Genomic DNA, 20,204 nt, shown 5'->3' with positions numbered 1-20,204 from the left:
GAATAGTGAAAATGTGCGTGCAAATCTTTGAATATATATACTTTCACAGCGGACATTTTTAACTCAAATCTTTGCTTCTGTCGGGGTCCCTGGAACAACATATTTTCAGATGGGGGTTCGTCGAGCTTAGTCCATTCACCCTGGGTAAACAAAGAACTTTGCTTTTGCTTTGCTTTGCTGCACACAGACCTGCCTCATGCCCTTGATGCACAGCGATCAGTATCAAACACTGTCAAACACCGTGTGATAGTACACGAGAGGGAGAGTTACTGTATATCATTGTACACGAGAGGGAGAGTTACTGTATATCGTGAGCTGCTGGCACCGGCGCACTGCCGTCGTAGATCAGAGTTTATTACTGTGACTCTACCACGGTTTCATTATCAATATTTATGATTGGATGTCAGGACAATGATGACACACGCTTATTATGAAAGTTTATTCCAAAAAAGAAAAATGGCTCCTTCCTTTCCCTTTCCTTGCACATCCAGGCTGTTGACTCTCCCCCATTTAGGGGAATTTATAGGTTGCAGGCTGGTCATCCATTTTAGGCCCATTGTCACTTTATTAGATATAATTAACCCATTTTGACCTGAGATCAGATTCTAAAAATGTCTTCTACATCCTGACAGTTTTCTGAAAAAGCCATGTTTCTATGTCAGTGGTTCTTCGATTTTTCGAAAATAGCAGACCTACATGCTCGTAGCGCGCCACTCGGTGGCGCGCTATGAGCTTGTAGATCTGCTGTTTTTCAATAGCTAAAGCATAACATAATGCTAACACCAAAAGGGGTTCCCGCCCAAAATGGGTTAAATATATAAGACTTCTTTTTAGATACTGTTCATACCTTGGCAGTGAGGCTTAAGAATCCCTTGGGCTCCACCATCTTCTCCAGTCACTTTATTAGATATAATTAAATATATATGACTTCTTTTTAGATACTATTCATACCTTGGCAGTGAGGCTGAAGAATCCCTTGGGCTCCACCATCTTCTCCAGCACGTGGCACTTGATGCCGGCCGTGCTGTCGTACTCGTACACCACGCCGTACTCCAGATGGACGTTGTCAACGGTCAGGCTCACGTGGTCCTTCTTCCCGTCGATGATGGCGATGGTGTTGAACTTGTCCATCACCTCTGTGCGTAGAGACAAAATGTAGAATACGAGAGACTTTAGAGAGTTTAGACACATGAGGGCGAGGCACCTACTGTAGGACTACTGTACAATACACATATGTGACTAAATTTGACTGAGGGATTGCCATTGAATTTTCGTTTCTTCATGTCATATGAAAGCAGGGAATCATAGCTTCAAATTGACATATTGGTTGTTCAGTTTGACCCACCAGTTTTGGAGATATGGCTTATAGAGTAATGTCTGCAGAAAACAGCGAGTTGAGAAAACAGGTTTGAAAGGTTCACTTCTGTGGACTCTAACATTACACCTAGCTACATGTTTGGGCATTTACATGTCGATTTCGGCTCTGACACTTCAGACATGAAGTGTCAGTGTTCATTTCAGACATGCTCTAGTATGTGAAGAGTCTGCCTGTGCTATTAACTCATTTTGGAAAAGTTTTTCTCCTCTGGTGAAAAGCTGGAATTTGCGCGATGGCAAATCTGGTCACATATAATATAATACCGGTTCAGACAAAAACAAAAGTCATGCACACAAACATTCAAACACAAAGATGAGCACACACACTCGCTGACACACACACACACAAACTCGCAAAGACACACTAACGATGTTATTACATTTCATGGTAAGCGCCATCATCACGGCACAAAATGTGGTGCTTCAGATGGATCCAGATCCAAGACCACCAAACTGGTATCTGTAGATGGATCCAGACCACCAAACTGGTATCTGTAGATGGATCCAGACAGACCACCAAACTGGTATCTGTAGCTCATTTTAGGAAAAAAGGAGACCCTCTGCTCATGGCTCTTTGCGCCCGTTTCCTCAGAGATTGATGAGCAATTCCAAATTCATTTGGTTAACCAGCTCTGTACTAATGCGATGACTTAATATGCCAATAAATCCCACTCTTGAGCCATTTGCTATGAAGGGAACAGCTTTCCTGGTTTACCCTCTATGAGCTCCATAAATCGTGTGTGCGTCCGTGTGTGCGTCCGTGTGTGTGTGTGTGTGTGTGTGTGTGTGTGTGTGTGTGTGTGTGTGTGTGTGTGTGGGGGGGGGGGGGGTTAACACTTGATGAGCTAGATGGGGGGGGGGTGATCGCTCGGGGCCTAACGCGCTCCAGATGGAGTCGTTGGAGCCGTGTTGAAAGTTATTGCTGGTTCAATTCAGGAAAGGCAGGCAGAAAAAAAGCGTTGTGTTTCCGCACTTGTGTTTTTGTGCACAAACCTGGGTTACATCCACAATGACCTGGAGCAGAAATTGTTACCAAATGGATGGTTTGCGCATGCACTGGTCATTGTGGCTGATGTGCGTTTCAGTGGGCGCGCACACACACACACACACACACACACACACACGCATGCACGCACGCATACACAGCAACATCCTGAGTGCATTCTCACTCTGTGTGTGTGAATGTCTTGTTGTGTTGTTACTAGGGGTGTCAAAAAAAATCGATTCGAATTAGAATCGTGATTCCGTTATGAACGATTTAAAATCGATTCATAATTATTTTTTTTATTTTTTTGTTACAGTTACAGGAGTTTTCACTACATGGTGTCTGTGATATGAAATGTAAGCTTACCCTAATCACAGTAAACATGTCTTCAGTCATTTTCAAGTTACTGTAGTCACTTCAGTTCAGTTCAGTTCAATCAGTTCAGTTCAATAATTTTGAATAGAAAATCGTTTTGAATCTAGGAAAAAAATGCATCGAATCGTGACCCCAAGAATCGGAATCGAATCGAATCGTGGGACACCCAAAGATTCACAGCCCTAGTTGTTACCTTCTACTTTACACTCGAAGCCGTCTCATGCACACACACACACACACACACACACACACACACACACGTGTGAATGTCTTGTTGTGTTGTTGTTACCTTCTACTTTACACTCGAAGCCGTCTCCGTTCTCCTCGGGTGAGGCTCTCTGGTTGGTCTTCTGGTGGTCCTCCTGGGCACTCTCACTGTTGTTATACACCCATTTAATGCTGTCTTGCTGCAGTGGGACACAAGAAGAACACGGCAGACCAGAGCATGAGTTCTATGTTAGTCCATCTATCCAGTCCAGGCATCGTTATAACCACATCTTTTGGCCTGTTTTATACTCGGTCGTACAATGTAATGTCATGCAAAAACAGCTAATCTACAAGCTCTCAACATGTCACATCACACTGAATTTTGAGCTTGTAGATCTGCTATTTTTGCTATTTTTTTAATCCATTCTGGACGGGAACCCCTTTTGGTGTTTTAAACATCATGTTATAGTTTAGCTATTGAAAAATAGCAGATCTACAAGCTCATAGCGCGCCACCGAGTGGCGCGCTACGAGCTTGTAGGTCTGCTATTTTTGAAAAATCGTGAAAATGCGGCACAAATCTTTGAATATATATTATTTCAGAAGACTTCAAAGATTGAATACAAATTGAATGCCCAAAATTCGGACACCAAGGGGTTAACGTGGAAGAGAAATGAAAATTGAGGATGCATGTGGTTTATGGCATCAATGGCAAAATGAAGTGCAGGTTTCTATTTAAACTCTGGAACATTTTCTTCTATTCTGAAGTAAAAAGTAAAAATTGACCCAAACTCCGGCAGACAAGCACGCAAAATGGACCCAGCTGTAAATCAGCTAAACGGGGCTGTCACACTGTGCATTAGGGCGGCTAAGCCATATTTTCGATATCGCTCTTGCGATTTCATTCATGGGGATTGGGGTACATGTGCTGCATCATTGGAAAGATAGCCAAAAAGGAAAGAAAGCTATCTATTCCAATATGGTTCCTGTCTGTTGGAACTCAAGCTGAGGTCTGGGTTTTATCAGTGGTTGACAAAGTATACCTCAAATCCTAATTAATAATAAAGTAATTGAGTCCAGGTATAGATACTCCTGGTCTAATATTATACTCAACTACTACAGTAAGTACTTTATACATAAGAATAAAGAATACTTGCGACATACTAGCGTCATATCCAGGGGGTGTACTTGTACATCAAGCTGCCTCACGCTACAGAAACAGGAGATAGGCTCCTGCCCTGTGGGCCTCATGGCTCGGCAAGGCTACTACTATAAAGAATACTACAAAAGTTCCTAGAAATGTAGTGGAGTCAAGAGTATATTTGTCTTTGGAATGTAGTGGAGTGGAAGTCTCCAAAAATAGGAATGCAATATGAATATAGTCTAGTAGCCCGCCCATAGAGCCCCATTGTGAACCCGGACTGTATGTTGAGTACACCAACGTTTTATGTTATAAATGTTTAGCATGGGTCCCCAGCATGTAGAATGCCGGATGCTAACTTGCATATGTTGAGCAATTTCCGTAATCGGCATAATCTGTGACCATACCATTAACAACCTATAAGGCAAAATATTCAAAATTTCATCATGCTTTATGTAGAATGTGATGTGTCAAACTATAGGGGTTTTCATGATGCTGAATCCATTCCAAGCATTAGATTTGCAAAAAAAACACTCATTGGGCTAAAAACGGCCATGCCCACTTGCCCAATTGTGCAGACATCATCACATTTGTGATGACGGCACTCATGTTTTAGTGTATTTTCTGATTTCTGGGGTATAGGCTTGCGCCATTATCGGCAAAAGCTGCAGGGTTAAGTAAAGTACACAAGTGAATATACCTAGTTACTGTCCACCGCTGTGTTTGATGACGCATGTCTAGGCCGGCTCACACCACCAACACGTTGCATTGTGTCACACAAGTTGGGCTGGCAGAGCAGCACACGGTGAGAAGCTTTCGCAAACACATGGAAACGGCACAGACCGCAAACGCAACCCGTGCCAATCTCTTCAGCTCACTCTCCCGTGCCATAAAAGTTCATTGTGAGTGTGTAGTAATTTTAGGTGTGCACGTGTGTGTGTGTGTGTGTGTGTGTGTGTGTGTGTGTGTGTGTGTTTTCACTGTTCCCCACACCCAAGTCCACAGTGGGGATTTTTTCCTGTAGGGCTGCATGCTGTGTTTTCCTACTGAGCTGTGGTCTGCTGGGGTAAAACCAACACACGCGTGCACCGCGCGCACACACGCACGTGGACCACACACACACACACACACACACACACACACACACAGGGCGTTTCCCTCTATGCCCTACTTGACGTAAACCAGATCTCCAATCATGTTGGAACCGTATAGTGCTTCATTAAGCCTCCAGCCTAAATAAGTGCGTGTGTCCAGGACACACGCACACGCACACGCACACACACACACACACACACACACACACACACACACACACACACACACACACACACACACACACACACACACACCTCAGTTCTCACACCTCCTCTCCTTCAACAGGTGGCCTCTTGAACTACAGCTGTCCTCCTCCTCCACTTCCTGTGCGTAAAACCTCTTTCCCACCCGTTCACTTATCGCCAGACCCCCCCCCCCGGGGGTGGGTGTGTGTGCGTGTGTGTGTGTGTGTGTGTGTGTGTGTGTGTGTGTGTGTGTGTGTCCTGGACACGCACTTATTTAACCTATATTTTATCCTCCGATATTTTAAAATACATGATCTAACAAGCTCAGCAAGCTTGTAGATCTGCTCATTTCAAAATCATTCGCGGCCAAATACGAGTCCATTTAGCCCATTTTGCGCGGTACTGGAACCCCTTTTGGTGTTTTAACTAAGCATTATGTTATACTTTAGCTATTAGAAAAATAGCAGATCTACAAGCACATAGCGCGCCACCGAGTGGCGCGCTACGAGCTTGTAGGTCTGCTATTTTTTTTAAATTGTAAAAAATGCGGCACAAATCTTTGAATATATATTCTTTCAGAGCGAACGTTTTTTTTATTTCGACGTCAGGCCTACAGTAAATGGGTGGGGGGGGGGGGGGGGGGGGTCCCGGGCCGACATGAAAATGTTTGAGAACTCTCTCTCCTCCTACACCACACTCCTACGTCTTTACACCCATCCCCCCTCCATCCCTGCTCTCTCTCTCCCCTTCGGTGTCAGCAGCTCCAGCCTGTCTCCCATCACCCAGTCCCCCCACCGCCCTACCTCCAGCCAGAGCCCCAGCAGACCCCAGGCTCTCTCTCTCCCCAGCCGCCCTGCCAGTCTTCCCACCACTGTGAGCCAGGGGTCAGTGGCGGAGGAGCCAAGACTATTATTATTACTGCGTAATGACCCAGAGAAGCAGAGAAAGGGTGAGAGTACATGCGAGAGATGGAGCAAAGGGTTGCATTTCTTCTCACACTCACAACATGTTTTCATCTCTCCCTTTCTTTTGTCTTTTGTCACTTCTCACTGCAAAAAACTTCCAATTCAGTATCTGTTTCTATCCTATATTAACACTTTAATTGCCCGGGGTTATTTAATCCATTACATTATAGCGCCCATTCGATTTATAAACACAGACCCCTTTTCCGGACAGACCGGATGTTGTTGTGAATGTGTGTGTAGCAGCTAACAATAGCCACACCACTCTAGAGTCGATCGACAACAACGGGAGGTAAGAATAAATCTATCGCGACTAGCGACTGGACGCGGATGGCCGTCAAACACAGGATATTTTTTTCATAATTAGACGGGATGATTTAGATCGCGAGTTATTAATGTTTTAAGATTTTCGTTTTCATCGGCTAAACAGGGGAGGGAGTTTTTCGATGACGTCTCACTCTTACGCAACACCGAGGATTGCCCAACAGGCAGTCCCAGGCTGTGGAGCCATGCGATCCGTTCTCATATCAATAAACTTCGTCTTTTGGACAAAAGTCTTTCGTCCTGACTCCTGGGCGTTGGGGGTGTTAATTCTTTGCTAAGTACGAACCCTCTAGACCTGTTGACTGCTAAGTACAAACATGTTCGTACCTAAAGCTTTACACCAAATATCAAACGGTTTCGGCAAAAATCAACTTTTAACATTGGCCCGGTTGCTAGGCAACGCCTTCGTCACCCCCAGCACCAGGAGTTTTGCGCACGGCCCCCATAAGCTCCATTCAAAGTAGGATCTTTTGTGGTCATTATCTCTAAAACTACGAGCACTGTCCGTGGTTTTGAGCATCGATTCGAGCTTCGGATGTGATTTGTGATTTTGTATCGCATCGCTCCCGACATGTTAACGTTTCTGGCCAAACTAAGGTAAAGGTACATCGTGAGCTACTGCTAACATTAGCCAATCCTTACAACGGCGGCCTCTTACACAGATGAAGCCAACCATGGAAGGCAGCTGGGGGTAAACCCAGACATAAGCGTGTTGTTGCTCAATAGGCCTATCTCACAGCCCCCTTTCCACGCCCCCTTCCGGAGCTAGTGGTGTCATTTAACCATTAGCATTTACACTTTTTTTCTCTGGAGAATCTAAGTACATTTCCTAATGTTAAAATGTCAAAGACCGATAATAATATGAAGAAAACACAATGGTATAACAACTCAAATAAGTAGAATAAACATTACCTTTACAAAACAGTAGTTTGTGGCTTGTGAAAATACCTCTTCTAACATGGAAGCCTATGGACCGCAGAAAAAATAACACCATTAGCTCCAAAAGGGGGCGTAGAAAGGGGGCGGGGAAATGCTGTGAGATAGGCCTATTTCAATACTAAGCCAGCTTGGGAATCAAGCTACATCCTGAGCCACTCAGCTGCCTCGTTGAATTTTCTGTTTTACTGTACTTCCTTCCACTTCCTGTTGTACTGTACCTGCGTGGGGCGGCGGTATTTCCTGCACGCCGTGACGTGTGCGATGACACTGGCGTGACGTTGTACTGTACCTGCGTGGGCCGGCGGTATTTCCTGCACGCCGTGACGTGTGCGATGACACTGGCGTGGCTCTCCTTGCTCACGTTGATGCCGTTCACCTTGATGATGCACTGGCCCGGATGGAGGCCCGCTGTGGCCGCTACCGTCGCTGAGAGAGAGAGGGGGGGGGGGAGAGGGAGAGGGGAGAGGGAGGGAGAGAGAGAGAGAGAGAGAGAGAGAGAGAGAGACAGAGAGAGGGACGGGGAGAGAGAGAGAGAGAGAGAGAGAGAGAGAGAGAGAGAGAGAGAGAGAGAGAGAGAGAGGGAGAGGGACGGGGAGAGAGAGAGAGAGAGAGAGGGATGGGGGGGAGAGAGAGAGAGAGAGAGAGAGAGAGAGAGAGAGAGAGAGAGAGAGAGAGAGGGATGGGGAGAGAGAGAGAGAGAGAGAGAGAGAGAGAGAGAGAGAGAGAGAGAGAGAGAGAGAGAGTAAGTAAGTAACATTTATTTATAGAGCACCTTTCGAAACAATGTTACAAAGTGCTGTACAACAAGGTAAAACAATCATGTTAATGTATGTTAGGGCATGAAACAAACAACAGAAAAAACAAAAAAGACAATAGAAGGTAAAACATTGAAATGCAAATAATTCAAGTAAAAATACATCATAAAATAAAGTGCTGACGAAATAAATACGTTTTTAAAACCGTCGACAGACTCTGCATTCTTTAGCTCAAAGGGCAGGGCATTCCACAAAGTAGAGAGAGAGAGAGAGAGAGAGAGAGAGAGAGAGAGAGAGAGAGAAAGAGAGAGAGATATGGGGACGTGTAGCGCCAATGGTAGTATTTAATGCAGAGTGAACTGGTAGAAAATGTAAATAAATATTGCATCCTAAACTCAAAACAGAAAAGTAAAAATACAACATATTCATCATTTTCAGTAAACAGTTCCATGCTGAGGAACACTTGTTTATTTTGCACATTTACAACTCTGCTTCCTGCTTTGAAAGCTGTGGAAATGGGTGCGAGGGAGAGATCGAGAGAGAAACAGATAGAGAGAGATTGAGAAGGAGAGAGAAAGTGACTGGGGGGTGTGTGGGGGGGGTAGTGAGGTTTTGTTTATCTGGGGTAGTCAAGGGCCTCTCTCTCCTCTCAGGGATGAGATTCAGACTGCAGGGACAGGACTTCCAAAGTTTACCGCTATCAGGAGGAAGTGTGTAACAAGCAGACTAAATACTCCACCCGCCACCTCCCATTCCCCTCCACATAATGTTATTTGCATAGCTTCTCAAAAACACACCATGCACGCTACACATGTATCGTACATCTATATGCTTCTGCCTGCAGAATTGAATCTTCCTTCGCGTGCAGCGGGAGTGAGATGCTGAGTCTGCAGATCCCCAGGGCTTAAAGCCAAAAACAATCCCAAGACTGAAAATGTTTTTTTGCAAATCTGCACTGATCTCATTAAATGACCCCTATGAGATCCTCAGGACTGAAATCAGTCCCCAGGACTGAGAACTTTAAGCCCTGGATCCCCCTTGAAGCAACATTACAGTAACCTTTTTTTTTGTGTCTTTCGCCTTTTTATTTTATATTTTTTATGGGACAGACAGACAGTAAGCTGACAGGAAATGGGGAGAGAGATGGGGGGGGGTGACATGCAGTAAAGGCCGTCGAACCCGCGGCACACTGCCAGACTGGATTACCAGCCAAGGTGCCTGGACCGCTGAGCCACGGCCCAGGCCTACATTACAGTAACTTGACTCCGCCAGATGGTGGCAGCAGTTCACTCCTACCTCCATCTGGTCTCTCTCAGGCTGGATTTCGAACAAATCAGTGGCAGGCTCTTGCTGTGTATTGATAGCCTGGCTAATAAGCCAGACCGAATCAGTCGTTGGCAAAAAAGAATTGCCTGCCGGCGGATTACGGTCTGGAGAGGCTCAATTGTACGCCCATTTCCTACACCAGAGAACTGGTGTGGCCAATCGGGACACGGTATGCAATATGGGCGGGCTTTGGTACAGTGCCGTTCAATGCTTGAGACCTTTGACTGACAGTAGCTCTAACCAATTGCGTCAAAGAGAAAATGTTTGAACCCGCCCCCCGGGAAACAAGATCCATACACAGCATCTCCAGACTCAAATACCACACGACAGTGTGATTTGAGTCTGGCTTATTAGCCAGGCTAGTGTATTGAAGCTGTGCCACAGTGCACATGTAAACACAACCTAACAGGACTACAACTCAAAATGATTATGGCGGTAGCAGATCTTTGCCCCGCTGGTTCGGGTTCATCGTCTCTGCTTGAGAGAGACCAGATGGAGGTTGGAGGATGCAATCTGGCGGAGTCAGGTTAACATTACAGTAGCTAGTTGCTACATTAAAAGTGATCTGCAACATTGTGTAACTAATTGACTAGCTCTTCTACATAATTGTGATTTTGAATCATTTCTAATGTTTTCCATGTGTAAAACACTTTGTAACAATTTGTTTAGAGAAGTGATCAACTAAAGCTAACTAACCTTCCATCCTAATTAGCATCACATCCCTCCTGTTGGCCCGAGTCACAACAGTGACTGTCCCCCTGGTGTCTCATTATCGCTACAATCACAACATTCGACACTCGGGGTTTTTTTATGTGCACTGTACAAAACAATCAACTTCCCAGAAAAATGGCCAGATGGGTTTTTCTTTACGATTGTCCCATCTCTGCCAGCAGCATACTTACTCCTGTGATAAACACGCTGTGTGTGGGGGGGGGGGAAGTGCAGCAATGTGGAGGAAGGGCCCTCTGATCAATTAGAAACAGTAAAAAAAGGGGGTGGAAACGACACAAAAACAAACATCTGCCAAAAGACTTCCCAAACAGAGGGAAAAAATATATGCATGTGGTTAAATGGAATTAAGCCATTACCATGTGCTAAGGCATTGATAATCAATAACGCCCTGGGTTTTGCCAGCACCTTTCACCAAGTAACACATGGAGAGTATGAGGAAGATAATTTGGCCAGTTGTGGCCAAGTCACACTCACACACACACACACACACAGACACACACACAAACATGCATGCGCGTGCGCGCACGTGGAGACCAGCATGCCAGCTGCTTGCCATCTGCAGGACCACAATAACAGAGATGCATTGTGAATTGAGTTCCTTTTCCTAGTGAGAAGGACAGATAACTCGTCTGATAATGAGTGTTGCTCTCTGTCTCACCTCTGCCCACAGCATGGACCACAGACGGCCCAAACCCACGGATCTGGAAGCCCAGTCCATCGGCAGAGTCTGGGATCTTCACTGTTCTGCAGATGTGGAAGGACAAAAAAGACACATGGAGACATGGAGCATATGCGATTCAAACTCACCCAAAAAGGTTCCTGCAACTCTTGAGAGTGTAACAGTCACACATAACTAGGGGTGGAGCTCGTTAATGTTTTATTGATAACGATCACCTTATCGATGAGGCTTATCGAGCCGGGTTCTTATCGAGCCCACTATCGAGCATTTTATATTATTTTGTGGAAAGACAAGAGAAATTCTGAACAGAACCAGTATATCTTTTACTAGGGCATTCAAATACAGTACTTTTCCAACAGACAGAAGGCAATTGACCTTTTTACCAAAAAAATAATATTAAAGAAACTGTTCACTGGTTAATATATGTACCGCCACTTTAAAAGCCTAATTGTGTTTACCCGGACAGCGCTGGTTGGCATTTATTTCTTGATCGCCTCTTGTCTTGATTGTTTAAACATGACCGGGCCACTATGCCGCTATGCTCAATAACAAGCTTGATAAGCCCAAAGCTTATTGATAACGGGTACTCAATAAGCTTCTTATTATCGAGCTCCATCGAGTTATCGAGCTCCATCCCTACACACTCACACACTCTACTGTGTCTTACTCTCTTGGCTTGGTGCTGACCAGCATCCACACTCATCCACACTCACACATGACTATACTGTGCCTTACTCTCTTGGCTTGGTGCTGCTGACTAGCATCCACACTCATCCACACTCACACACTCTACTGTGTCTTACTCTCTTGGCTTGGTGCTGACCAGCACCCTCACTCATCCACACTCACACACTCTACTGTGTCTTACTCTCTTGGCTTGGTGCTGACCAGCATCTACACTCATCCACACTCACACACTCTACTGTGTCTTACTCTCTTGGCTTGGTGCTGACCAGCACCCTCACTCATCCACACTCTACTGTGTCTTACTCTCTCGGCTTGGTGCTGACCAGCACCCTCAGAGGTCCTCTGCTGTTGAAACACTGCCTGAGGAGGATCTCCACTTCAGAGAAGGGTCTGAGAAACACCAGGTCTCCGTTTATTCCAAACAGCTTCTTCCCTGCTTCCAGACCAGCCATCTGGAGACGGGACGCCACGGAATAGAGACGAATAATAGATAATAACAGAAATGTAAAGCATTATTATCAACATGATGTACTGTCTTTAGCTCCGTCTTTGTGAGCTGTACATATTAAATATTTGTACACAGTAATTTATATAGCAATATGTGTCATATTGCATATTATATTAAGAGACACTATTTATGTGCTCTCTCTTAAATGCAGACACTCAGGACCTTGCATGCACACATACACACACAGACACTGAATCTGCGTGCTAGCCAAGCCTTCCACATGCACGCTACAGCAGGAGTTTGGGGACTGGAGGGAATTATCGGTTGCACTCTGAGATTGATCACAGTTCCCCCCTGAAAGCCCACCACTGCATTTTGATCTAGCTGATCAAAGACGCTTAAACACAAAAGCAGACCTCAAGAATGCAGAGCAGCCTTTAATGTGTTCTATTTCAGCCCCACACGACAACTCTCGTAATGTTTCCATCAGTGTCCAGAACAGCAAAGCGAGTTGAGCCCTGAGACCAACCAGACCACACCACACCTCATCTTCACACACACACACACACACGCACCGCACGCACACACGCTCGCACAAACACAGACACACACACGTGCGCGTGCACACAGACACACGCACGCGCACATGCACACAGAGGCGCGCACACACACGCACACAGGTCTTTGAGGGGGTTCCAGGGGGTCCCAAGTTAAATTATGGATGGTTACGAATCAAATGGAATTTATTTAATTCTAAACTACGTCTGTGTCTATCCTTGGTAACGCCCCGCCTGCCTCTACTAGTAAGAGGTATTAGGTGCCCGCGGGGCGGAGCATTATGTAATACAGGCTCCAAACCAATTCAGCCAGCCAACTCAATAGCATAATGGTCTAATCATTAGACTACGGATCCACACTTCCCGGGTCCGAATCCTGCTGCTGCCACTATTTTTTCCAACAACCGCGGACTCGTTTTTTTGGCCGATAAAGTATAGTTTTTTTTATTTTTTTAAATACTTTTTATCCCACGATTTTGTAACCCATTTTTCACCCCTGTGTCAATTATCTAATGTGATCCTGGGCTCTACACAACCTCCGCCAGCCTAGTCCCCATATATGGGGGACATGGGGAGAGCAACGGACTTGAACTCATGCTTCCTTCATGCCTGAGTGTCCAAGTTGCTCCTTTACACCTGACAGGGGGGAGTTTCCCTGGTTGGACGTAGCGCGTGGAAGGAACACGTTATTCCAACCAGTTCCTTTCCCCACCATCAGGCGCCCCGGATGGCCAAGGGGAGGCAGTTTAGAGACCAGGTTTACTGCATGTTTTTTGTGAGGGTATCTAGTATAGTTTTAGACCACGATGGAGGGGCACGTCTCTAGCGAACTGCCACGAGAGACACCACCGAGCACGCTACAGCGCGTGAGTTGCCGTGTCGAACGTTGCGAAGTTCGCCAGAGCTGACTGAGTTGCGACTCGATGTGGACAGAATAGTAAATTATACCCATACAGGTCCGTAACTCTCAAAGTGTACAAATGGAACCAAACGGGGCCATTTGGTTCCGTTTCTCCCTGAATTATGGGGGTCCATGGCCTTATGCAACAAACTGGGGGTCATATAAATTAAAAGGTTTATTTGTGCGTGCGTGCGTGCGTGCGTGCGCGCGCGTGCATGCGTGCTCTTACCTCAGCTGGAGAGCCCTTCTCTACAGACTTGATAATAGGGACTCGGTTCCTCTCCTCCAGAGTAAAGCCGTAGCCTCCGTCACTGGGTCTTATCTGGAATAAGACAGGACTCCTATCAGAGACCACCCAAACCAGTAGGACAATACACACTGTATGCATACCATGGAATTCTCCGTACACACGCACGCACGCACGCACGCACGCACGCACGCACGCACGCACACGCACGCACACGCACACACACACACACACACACACACACACACACACACACACACGCACACGCACACGCACACGCACACGCACACACACACACACACGGCTGTACACAGTCATACTGGTACAGACAGATGACCAAGATGTTCTTTCCCCAGACCTCTAAAAAGTGTGCTTACTGAGGTAAAAACGAATTACTTGTGCAGTGTTAGGGTTTTTCCCACTTCTCACAGCTGTGGGTGAGAGTACTTTAGACATGGGTTTGGTATATGGTTTCCTAATGTTTTTGTTATATTTAGTTAGTTGCTGTTATATTAGTTTACAATAGTTTAGGCATGGGTTTTCTATATGGTTGCATTAATTTGAATTACAGTTAGGCTATGTTAGTTACGTTCAGGCATGGGGTTTCTATGTGGTTTCATTCATTTGAGTTGAAGTTAGGCTCTGTCAGGACAGTTCTATTTAGGCATAGGTTTGGTGAGGTTAAGGTTAGGGTAAGGATCCCAGGAGGGCGTTTATAGTGCTTGACAGCTCAATAGCGTTTCCTTTACCTGTCCAACAGGTAAAGGAAACAGGTTTGCTGTCCAACAGCTGAACAACCACTTGTGGCAATACATACATGGCGTATAACCATGGATAAGAATAAGGATAAAAAGGATAAGGATAAAAACCAGGGTGACAAAAAGGGAAAAACATCAACTCACCAGGAGGGATTTGGCAATGACGTTCTCAGCTATTTTCAAGTCGTGTTTCATGGGCTTATGTTTGGTGTTGGAGCCCTCCATCTCCTCATCGGCGAAGAACCGAAACAACAAGGGCTCATCCTTGAACTCGCTCTTCTCCAAGACTGGAGGGTATAACACAAAGAAATTAGAAAACGTATTCATTCATTAATTATCAGCTGAACAATCACAAGAACAATCAGATAAACAAAAAGTAAATGTTTGGCCTTGGCAGCTGGTGTAGCTGTCCAGGCACCTTGGCTGGTAATCCAGTCTGGCAGTGTGCCGCGGGTTCGACTCCCGATCCCGACGGCCTTTACTGCGTGTCACCCCCCCCCCCCCCCCCCCCCATCTCTCTCCCCATTTCCTGTCAGCCTACTTTCATCTATCCCTCTATCAATACAAAGAAAAAAGGCAAAAAATAATAATCTTAAAAAAGTAAATGTTTGGAATAAGTACACAGCAGGCAAAAACAACAAAATCCCTTAGCCTCAAATTCAAGTTAGCACGAAATTAAGCTTGTTCTGCTTTGTTCACTAACCTAAATTATGCTCGTCATGGTGGGCAATTAAATAGTTGAAATTAAATGCTTTGCATACTTCCTATTTAGAATATCACATCATATTTTGTTTGTTATTGATACAGCAAGTAAGAATGCCGGTGTTGATTGGTGGAGAACATAAATAAAAAAATGAATTAAGAATGTCATTGTGTTTAAATAACTTCAAATGGCCCTGGACGCTGGTACAGTATCAACAGCAACAAAGGAACTTTAACCAAGAGTCCTCGCGTTTGAAATAAAACAACCCCAAAAAAACACCCCCCGAGGAGGAAAACAAGAGTTCTCAAGATCAGATATAGCGCCAATAGTTTTAATAACCACATCATCAGGCCAAATAACTCACTGGCACGAATGGCAAAATGCCCCCGCGGGCTGTGGAATTGAAGGGAAATGACTGCTGTTCTGTTCCATACGTAGATTTACTGGCTCAACTGTGGGCAGCACTGAGCCGTTACATCATGGAGGTACGAGCAGTGACTCAGTGTATGTATGATGTGGACCTTGGCATGGTGGCAACGTGGACTTTAAAAACAGGTCTGACTCTTATAAACACACACAGTAACCATGGCTACTGACCATTTGCACTTGGACTGACAAATATCCCACGTGGCAGCTGCCAAGTTCTCACAGCTACAGCAAAACCACACACACACACACACACACCACTTGACCAGTGAGTTCCATACATACAGTACAACTATGACGTTAACTCATGTTGTATGCCAGCGGTTCCCAAACCTTTTTGGCCATGCACCCCCTGTTACCTCCCGACCTAGCTGAGGCACCCCCCCACATGGAAATATAAATTGCATAAGCTATATAGAGACATATATTTCCTATTTATCCACATATATGAACGTGAATATGGCTTATATATGCAGGATAGGCTATATTCTGCATATACTTGCCATATATTGGCATAATATGTTAATATATTTAAAATAAAACCATAGCACCACCATTAGCCTTTTCATGTTGCGCACCCCCTAGAAGACGCTCCACACCACAAGGGGTGCACGCACCACAGTGGGAACCACTGTTGTATGCTTGGTGTACACATGGCGCGCATGCACACGCATAGTCGCATACACACACGCGCGCACACACACACACACACACACACACACACACACACACACACACACACACACACACACACACACACACACACACACACACACACACACACACACACACACACACACACACACACACACACACACACACACACACACACACACACACACACACACACACACACACAGGAAAAAAGCACTTCTCAAACTTCTGTTTATGTATTTATGTCAACGTGGCCTATCAGAGGCATCATAAATGGAAATGGAAGGAACCAGAACAATTGTGTGAACTGCTGATGCCTGCAGGCACCTTCTCCACCCCTGGCCACCCCCCTCGACACACGCACACAATCGCAAATGCGCGCAACTCTCGACAACCGACTGAATTGAGGCCTATTTTTCCGCTTTTTGGCGGGACGGACGGACGAACATACAAAGTTACATGATGTTGCAGCAGGTTTCAATGTGTTGGAACTGAAGGGTCGTACCGTGGTGCATGAAGCCATTGTCACACAGCTCCTTCCCCAAGATCAACGCTTCCTCTCTCGTCCTGCAGTCCCCCTGCATCGGAAAACACACAGCAGAGAGAGAGGGAGGGAGAGCGAGAGAGAGAGAGGCAGGGCGAGAGAGAGAGAGAACAAAGCACATTGTGTGTTTAGAAAATGGTCATAAATGTCATGTATACAAGTTGACAATGCGACACATCAATCAGCTTGTTGAGGTCTGGTACTACCCGGCATTACCCAGGTTATGGGGGTGAGCATATAGGCTCTCTGGATGGATGGATGGATGGATTTTATTTTGTCATTGAACACTGTTGTACACACATGTACAACGAAATTGATCTGTTGGCATCACTCCAATGCAGTAAAAAGTAATCATAATGTGTTAGTAGTAGCACCCAGCAGGTACCAGTAATAAAAAGCAGTAAGAAATAAACAGTGTATGTACAGTCAGTGAAGAGTTCATGTTTTTGAACCGGGGGGTTCAAAAACTCAGAGAGTTCAAGAGGACAATGACTGAGGGGAAGAAGCTGTTTCTGGATCTGGTGGTTGAAGTCTTGAGGCATCTGTAGCCTTTTCTCCTCTGTGAATGGGAAGGGTGGAACAGTCTGTTGTTGGGGTGGGAGGCATCCTTGATGATGCTGAGGGCCTTAGACTGGCAGCGTTGTTTGTGGATGGACTCAATCGATGGTAATGAGGAGCCTCTCTCTGTCCGACAATAAAGTAGATTCTATTCTAGCCCTCTATGGGTTATTGAGTGCATGAACCTACTAGGCTATCTCTGTCCCCCTCTCTCCCTCTCAGGCTGATCAAGCTGTGACCTGACAACAGAAACCTGCCCACAATGCCGCTTTACGCTGGCATCAGGGGTTCCATGACACAGTAATGTATGCGCATGATACAGGCTCGCAGACACACCAACCCAACATGCTGCGTTCACAAGGGCAGATGCAAAGATACAGTCTACCATTCATTTTCAATGGAAGCCTGCAGCGACATGACGATACAAAGATACATCTGCCGTTTGTAGCTGCTGCAAAAGCCACAACAGCTACAAAAACGTTGAGCTGGTTTCAACTTCAGCTACAAATATGCTGTGTAGCTTTGCATCTTTGCGAGAGAGAGAGAGGGAGTTGTGTGTGACATCAAACCAGAGCTTGATCAGTGAGAGAGGTGTGTGTGTGTGTGTGTGTGTGTGTGTGTGTGTGTGTGTGTGTGTGTGTGTGTGTGTGTGTGCACAGTAGCGTTCCAGTCACTTGGCGTGAAGAGAGTGATTTGTTTTCCCCGTTCACGCTGCTTTGTGCATCGTCATGACACGTTGCGTCATTGAATTGACTTTGTAAGTAATTGTGTCGCTCGAACAAATATTTTCGGTGGGAACGCACCTTTACGCGCACACACACACACGCGCGCACACACGCACACACACACACACACAATCAGAGAGATGTCTAGACGGCTCAGTGTGATGGTCCTTGAAGTCCCACAGAAGGGGAGACAGCCCCTCCGCCGACCTAGGTCATGCAGGCACACACGTACATAAGATATACACACACACACACACACACACACACACACACACACACACACACACACACACACACACACACACACACACACACACACACACACACACACACACACACACACACACACACACACACACACACACACACACACACACACGGCCATAATGTCTGGCGTTGATCCTGCTGTCAAACACCACGCGTCATTTCAGTGCCGTCGTCCCAGACAAGACTATCAATCCGTTGACCTCAGAGCTCCTCCTGTCAAAGCCAATAAAGCTCAACCATCTAATCAATTCTCCCTCTCCGTTTCCTTTTTACTCCTCTGAGAGGATAAGGACTGCTGTGAGTGTCTGGGAGTGTGTGAGAGTGTGTGAGAGAGTGTGTGTGAGTGTGAGTGTGTGTGAGTGTGAGTGTGAGTGTGTGTGTGTGTGTGTGTGTGTGTGTGTGTGTGTGTGTGTGTGTGTGTGTGTGTGTGTGTGTGTGTGTGTGTGTGTGTGTGTGTGTGTGAGTGTGTGTGTGTGTGTGTGTGTGTGTCTTAATCTCTTTCCTCTGTTGCATATTTGAAGTGACCCGCCTGTTATGACAACAGTCGCTTCCCTCTCTCTTCCTCCTGACCCTCTATAGTCTTCTTTCATCTTTTCTGTGCGTCCAGAGGTGGGCAACTGACCGACCGGCGGCCGTGAATGTGTTTCCAATAGGCTCGGGTGCCAACGGGGGAGGGGTCATGTGGAAATTACATGAGAAGGAGTACCCTCACTAAAAACGCCGGGACAACGCTCCACACGTCCCAAACTCTTCTCCCTTCTGGCCCCAAAACTGAGGAATGCACTTCCAGTTGCAATCAGAACTGCAGCATCACTCCCAATCTTTCGCCGTAGTCTGAAAACCCACCTTTTCAGACTCCATCATGGCCCATAGCACTTACCCTACCCCCTTAGATAGACCTTTTAGACTTAGATAGCATTTGAAACAGACTTATAGCATGTCATGTAGACAGCACAATAATTGCATTGTATGTAGTCATAGCACTTCATAGTACATATGTATAGCATAGTATAGTATATATGTATAGTGTATAGTGTCATTATATAGATATGTTCTAGTTACGTTCTTAGCTTACGCATGTTTCATGATAAATGCATTTTATATATGTGATGTACTCCCATGCTTTTTTGTTCTTGCCTAATGTAAATCGCTCTGGATTAAGAGCGTCTGCTAAATGCCTGAATTGTAAATTGTAAAGGAAAAGATGCATGCTGCTGGGTATAATATATATGCTTACCTGAGCTATGAGCCAGTCAATCAGCTTGTTGGCCATCACCACTGATTTGTACGTCCGCAGATGGTAGTCCTTATCCCTGGATGGAGGACAAACAACATGATGTTAAACCCTTTAGAAATCTTGGATGCACGAATATTATCCGCAGAAGTATAGCCAGCACACAATATGTATGTATGACATACCCTGAGGAAGGCCTATCGCGTCAAAACGCGTCCGTTGCTTGTCCATGAGAGCTAAATAAACCATGTTAAAAAGGACCTGTATGTATCGTGTGCTGGCTACTTCTTCATTTCTAATACTACCCTCCCCTCAACATACTGTACAATAAGTATAGGCTACAATTCTATTCCATTGGCTCAGTTCAGCTGAAGTTCAGTGGGCAGACACATCATGACATGTGCAGCAGCAGCA

General features: G+C 45.6%; 1 protein-coding gene across 2 annotated transcripts in view; it reads right to left on the bottom strand.

The window, feature by feature from the left end:
- prex2 (phosphatidylinositol-3,4,5-trisphosphate-dependent Rac exchange factor 2) overlaps positions 1 to 20,204 on the bottom strand; it is a 218,828-nt gene that overhangs the window by 104,366 nt on the left and 94,258 nt on the right. The window contains exons 14-23 of one of the 2 annotated variants that reach the window (XM_079488991.1): positions 19,794 to 19,869; positions 16,968 to 17,040; positions 14,824 to 14,966; positions 13,904 to 13,996; positions 12,072 to 12,220; positions 11,061 to 11,146; positions 7,879 to 8,015; positions 7,563 to 7,616; positions 3,027 to 3,144; positions 952 to 1,136 (exon numbers count right to left, since the gene is read on the bottom strand). In XM_079488991.1, coding sequence (XP_079345117.1) covers positions 952 to 1,136; positions 3,027 to 3,144; positions 7,563 to 7,616; positions 7,879 to 8,015; positions 11,061 to 11,146; positions 12,072 to 12,220; positions 13,904 to 13,996; positions 14,824 to 14,966; positions 16,968 to 17,040; positions 19,794 to 19,869 — 1,114 coding nt within the window. The remainder of the gene's footprint in view (positions 1 to 951; positions 1,137 to 3,026; positions 3,145 to 7,562; positions 7,617 to 7,878; positions 8,016 to 11,060; positions 11,147 to 12,071; positions 12,221 to 13,903; positions 13,997 to 14,823; positions 14,967 to 16,967; positions 17,041 to 19,793; positions 19,870 to 20,204) is intronic. The other variant, XM_079488992.1, reaches the window with a different exon arrangement.

The sequence above is a fragment of the Electrona antarctica genome, assembly GCF_951216825.1.
Source record: "Electrona antarctica genome assembly, chromosome: 20".
Taxonomy (NCBI): domain Eukaryota; kingdom Metazoa; phylum Chordata; class Actinopteri; order Myctophiformes; family Myctophidae; genus Electrona; species Electrona antarctica.
The sequence above is the reverse complement of the archived record's forward strand: the minus strand, read 5'-3'. Positions and strand labels throughout refer to the sequence as shown.